At 39.9% G+C, this 6,000-nt stretch overlaps 1 protein-coding gene across 2 annotated transcripts in view; it reads left to right on the forward strand.

Moving 5' to 3' along the window:
* Positions 1-6,000, forward strand: part of PHLPP1 (PH domain and leucine rich repeat protein phosphatase 1) — a 144,948-nt gene that overhangs the window by 118,897 nt on the left and 20,051 nt on the right. For both annotated transcript variants that reach the window (XM_063451815.1, XM_063451816.1), the window contains 2 exons: positions 3,109-3,239; positions 5,135-5,254. In XM_063451815.1, the coding sequence (XP_063307885.1) occupies positions 3,109-3,239; positions 5,135-5,254 (251 nt within the window). The remainder of the gene's footprint in view (positions 1-3,108; positions 3,240-5,134; positions 5,255-6,000) is intronic.

A 6,000-nucleotide genomic window follows, 5' to 3' on the forward strand; every position in this document is an offset into this window, starting at 1 on the left:
TGAATTATTAAATCTCTAAACACTAATCCTTGTTTGAGAACTGATTTCATAAGCTTTCAAAGTCTAGGGAGATCTAAGGAAATCTTATGGATCGTGGAAATCCTATGGTTGAAATAACCACAAATTAAACTTCTTTCGCATGCTATTTGCACTTTTTTTTTTTTTTAATTCTTTATTTTATTTGTGCATAAAGATAACAGACATGTTTGCACTGCCACGACAGCTGGTGCAAGCAGATACATAGACATTTTATATCACAGGTATGGCATGAGAAAAACTTTGCACTTTTTTGTTATGAAAATCAGGATATGAACAAGTTGAGTATTAAACGATATGTGTAACCAAGCTGATCGAAGTTCCGCTTATAGGCGTTAAGACTAACATATAAAGGGTTAAGGGTAAGTCGAGTGTAGTGTACCACGCTTTCATGTTAAATGTACATTTATTGTACATTTTGCTTGTCTATAGGTCTTCTCTTGGAGTTGATCTAGGCATGAATATTTGCATATTATTACAGTTGCTTAAGCATGTTATAGACGTTTACAATATCCCACTGAGTTAAGACCAGACGTTAGTATACTCAAGGGCTAGTGGCTTGCTTGTGTTAATGCTTTATACTATGCTAGTCAATTTTAAACTTTGTGTCTCATTAATGCTTAGACCTAGGCAACAAAGGTTTAGACCTAAGATGACACATCAGCGTGTTAAATTATGTTTAAAGATATAAAACAAAAAGAGTAAGCAGAAGGTGCTTTCTGTACCGGTCGCTGTTCCCAGTTACGGCGGGTCACAGCAAGACTGGGTACCATGGAGGTCATAAACACAGGGCTGTCCGGAGTGCAGGTAAACGTGCAACGAGAGTCCACCAATTGTAAGCCCAGCTGGGTGTGGGTCGGTGTTGGTCAGGCAGTCCTCTTTAGCCAATTCCCACTCTGTAAGGGGGCCACTGGGTGTTCTGAGAAGGCGTCCACAGAGGTGGGTAAGGGTGATGTGGGAGCTGTAGTGGGAGTCTTGCCGGATATGGGTCTGGCACACAGGACACCCAGTTCTGGGTCGGATCAGTGACCGACTTCGTGAGGCTGCATGCTCGGGCCCCCTGTCTTGAGGTCATGGCTCTGTGAGAAACTTGGCAGCCGGAGCTCCCGTTGCGACCTCGCCGCTTCTGTTGGTCAGGTATCTTGGGGGCTGCGGCCTTGCCTGGAGTAGAGCGCCTCTTCCCTCCCTGCGCGTCTCGATGCTTGCGTTCCGGCTGCCGGTGCCGTAGTATTTTTCCCGTGTTCCTATGGGGACGACTCTGCTTGCCTTTTTTTGTGGTGGTGTGCTGGGCTGCCGGGTGTGCGTGCAGCTTTTCGTATAAGTTGTGCCAAAATCGGGCAAACGCAGCGTCCACGCGCTGCATTATGTCGTTGTGAGTCCCCCTTGCAGGTGCACCGTTTAGTGCACCTAATTTAGATGCCGCCGCCATTTTGGTTGCACCATGTGTTCGGCTGCCCGTGTGCTGCGGTGTGCCAAGCTGTGATGTCAGCCCTCGATTGCCCCTCATGTCTCTTTGTGCGGACCGAGATGACCCCCATCGGTCCATAGGGGGGGGGGGGGTAGGAGATGTCGGCCTCGAGGAACCAGTGTCCAGGTCAGTCAGCCCGGAGAGCGCCCGCCTCCCCGAAGCTCGATCTCCGGCAGGCCTCAGGGCTTGTTGTCGGGTCCCGGGGGGGTTACAGGCTTGTTTTTTGTGTTGGGTGAGTCCCCCGGGTATCCCCTTCATGATGGCTTCCCTCCAGTGGGCGATTGTGCCGTTTTTGTCGGGGTTTTACCCCTAAAAGAGTAGATTAGAGCGGGAGCTGAGGTTCAGCACAACCGCTCTGTCTGGATGCCAGGCTCTGCCCCCAGCTATTTGCACTTTTAAACATCCATAAACAGAGGCACTGTTATTTTAATATTTGCGTGGCAATTTGATAGTGCAGCAATCTTTTATTTTTTATTTTTTTTCCTCCCTCAGTCTAAAGTGTTATCACCATTTTTCTTTTATGGGTGTTACATTCCTGTGCTTCTCTGCTAGTGAAAAGCGTGTTTACTATCCTGAATACAAACTTACATCTGCCATTATTTCACCACCATAAGAGTAGTACATGTAGTCTACAGCAACATTATTATTTTTTTAGGTTCTAAAACATGATTAAAACTTGACGAATTGACGTAAACCTGATTACATAAATATATGCCCACAGTTTGGTAAGGGATTTCCTTTTTTTTTTTTTATCTCTCTCTCTTCCCTCAGGTGATGAGGGCTATAACCTGTTTATCTACTACTGCAGCAGTAATATTCCAAGTTTTATAGTGTACCAATTAGTATAACAATGGAGTTGTTCATGTGCAATTTAATTTGGCAGCCATTGCTTCTCCTGTGTTTTGCCTTCTCTGTAATCGTGTTGAAGTGGCTTGCATGTCTGCTGAAGCATGAAGAGTACAGATTGTCAGACTACCAGTCTGTTCTCAAGGTTAAAGTTTTTTCCCACGGAAAGGAAGCTTAATCTGGCACCAATTGGCTTTGGAAAAGACTCTGTGAACAGAGACAAAGCTATAGGTAGTGGATGGAAGCATTGTGTTCCTGTATTTACTGATGATGGCAAGAAGTTCTAATCTTTTCTATTTGCCCTCCTCACTCCCATTCAAAAACAGGGAGCATTTGATCACAAGAGGAACGCTTTTCACAACACACTAATATTTTGCAATGAAAATAAAGAATGCTTCAAATTTTATAGTGCCTTGTCTATATACCTCTGTCTCATGCAACCACTTGATTGCAGAGCTTGTATTTTAGTTTCATTGTTTTAATCACTGATTTGACTTTTTAATATCCTTTATTTAGGAAAGTTTAAGAAAAATCGATAAACTACTTGTTTTTATAGTGTTTGATGTTTTCAAGACAACACCCAGGATTTTATGTATAAGTTTTGTGGGGAGGGGGGTTTCATCAGTTACTCAGTGCATGTAGCAGTGAACACTAAATGAATATTACATAAACACCAATATCCCAAGCTCCCCTATCCTCAAGGTCAACCACATTCCTTAAATATTAATGGTTTTTTCATTATTATTTTGCCATCCTAGTGTGTGGATTTGAGCTGCAATGAACTTACTGAAATTACATTGCCTGAAAATCTGCCTACAACATTGCAAGAACTGGACTTGACAGGGAATCCCCGTCTCCTCTTGGACCACAAAACCTTGGAATTACTAAAGTGAGTACTCTTGATTTAACCATGTATGTAAACCTCTCCTAGAAAACACCATGGACCCAGGACCGTTCGGAGAAATGTGAAAGGCCTAAGATATTTTCAGAATATATTGGAGAGTTCATGTATTGAAGACTCTTATTCTGTAACTCATGTCCTATTTTCTCATTGCTGCTGGATGGAACCCCTTGGTCTAATAGTTTTCTAAGTTGATTTTATTTAGCATTAGACCGTAATATTTCATATCAGACAATAAGCACTGGCAGGATTATTACACAATTTGAGACAAAATATCCAATTTAATTTTCCATGTCAGTTTGGCTATTTTGGCCTTACATTTGAAATTCACTTTGAATTCTTGACAATTTTCTTTAGTGAATAACCCTGTGCGTGTTAATTTGCTTTTGTGACTAGTATGGTCAAGTAACAATAGCTATTGTACCCATTGTTTTTATACCATGCACGAAATACCCCCAAACAGCTGTAAGTATAGCCTTAAAATGATTGTGAACGGGCTAAAGGTGTAGGGTTTCACACGATTATGTCTAAAACTTCACATTTGAGGAATAAGCAGACTCTTAGCAAGGTCGTCGGAAACAAGCCAGAAAAGGTCACCTTGTTTGAGTACTTTTTCATAGAGTGAATTACGAAGTTAAATTGCTATGTTGAGCTTATAGAAGGTGCACCCAAGGACATAACCGTTTCTCCTTTTTTCTCTAGTGTATTAATTACTTCCCATCTCATTTTTCCATTAGTTAGCTGGGGAAACACATTATTAGTAAGAAAGACATTGCTGTGACAGTTGAGAGATAGTCTTTTATATATTTTCTTAACATTCTGTATTGAGAGAATTCAGCTGAATTATAAAAACAAGCCAAACGTATGGAGGTGGGCAAAGAGATTTTCATATAAACAATGGCACCAGGGTTTTTATTTTCTTCATATTATTTGGGAAACTTAGCCAAAAGTGCACAAAAAGCACTATGGTTTACATACATTTGGTGTGGTGTAGGGGATACCTTGGTTGGTATGTTAGGATATAGCACCAACCGAGGTAGCCCCTAAATATATAAAGATCAGACAGCTAAGTAAATTAACATGGCCATATCACCAGGGTACTTGTGCCAAAATACTGTGTCATTAGAAATGCCGGGCAGCAGCTACAAGAATACTCCAGTACAGGCTGCAATCCACAGTTCACCTTCACATTTTAACTGCATCAGCCAGTTTTGCGTGCATCACAGGCTTTCTCAATATCTATTGTTTTGTTTATAAATCATACATGTTTACAGTATTACACTGTTCTCTCTCTTTTTCTGCAAATGTTTTAATTATTTATGAATACAAATATTTGAAGAAGGAAATAAAGTCCAAGTTGCGAAAATTCCAGTCATCACATGATGTGCAGCACAGACGTTCGGATTTGCTTTGTACTATTTTTTAATTATACAGGGTTCTTCACTAAAGTGTGAATTACCTAGAATTCAAAGTGACATTCAGTTCATTTTTACATATACTTCATTTTTTTTATTTTTTATTAAATGCCCTATCTTTTTCATTACATGCTACAAGGATTCTTATAATAAAATCAATTCCTGGCAATTCTCACTTTAATGAATAAGTGAGATTTCACTAAAATAATTAATTTTAAATATCAGGCCACAGTTGCTGAATTTAAAAAAATCTCAGAGTGAACTTTCTTTTTAATTTCGGCTATTTTCTTCTAAAACTTAACATTGACTTTGAATTCCAGTCAATTTACATAATATGTAATAACAGTGTGTGGCTGTGAAATCCAATCTCATTTTTTTCATTTGTGATGCACATTTGATCCTTGATATTAAGGTAAGGGTTTTTTTTGGGGGGGTTTTTTTAATGTCTTTATTTTTTTTTTATATTAGTAGTAACATTCGATGTTTCAAGGTGGATCAACCTTCATGTGGATTCTCGGCCAGTGAGTCATCGGGTTCACCAGCGATGTGGAGCCATGGATATACAGAGGCATCCGGAATTAAGAACAAGTATGTTTTATTAGGTTGACCTAAAGATTATTTTTTTTTTCTGTAGTGAAAGTTTATTTAACTTTTAAATGAACATACATTGTATACTGTCGTGCCCTTTACAAAAACAAAGTGTTTTTTGCTCCTTAAGATTAGCTTTCATTAATTGCTTCCCTAGGAATCCATCCCTAGCAGCTACACCATTATCTGCACAGAAAACTTTGACTGTTAGAAACAAAATGCTTTTTTATAAAATAACTGAACGGATTGATTGGATAACATTTTTCTCCTGTTGGTAAGTATGCACTTATGAATGGGCATGTGGGAACAAATCTGTTTCTCATGTGAAACTAGAGTAAAATTTGACAGCCCTGGCCATGACATGCACTTTAATGCTGCCTCTTGTCCTTTGTTGGTGCTTGTTGCCATGAGATTGGTGTAACTGATGCAGGATGCCTTCACCGCATTGTAGTGTGCACTACTTGTGGAAGGAGAGGCCTGCATTCCAGCACCATTCATAGGATGCTGAAAGGCTTTTGCTTTCAAGTGGCTTCTAAAAGTATGATGTCAACTTTGGGGAATGTTAACTGCTTGTCAACTGCCCTTCTAGCACTACGGACAATAGGCCTTTATAATAACATGCATAGTTATTCGAGTAAATGTTTAAATCCCAGCCTAACTAAGCAGACTCAACAAAATGAAAGGATCACTATAGAGTCAGGAACACAAACCTGTATTCCTGACCCTATAGTGTTAAAACCATCATC

The sequence above is a fragment of the Pelobates fuscus genome, chromosome 4, assembly GCF_036172605.1.
Source record: "Pelobates fuscus isolate aPelFus1 chromosome 4, aPelFus1.pri, whole genome shotgun sequence".
Taxonomy (NCBI): domain Eukaryota; kingdom Metazoa; phylum Chordata; class Amphibia; order Anura; family Pelobatidae; genus Pelobates; species Pelobates fuscus.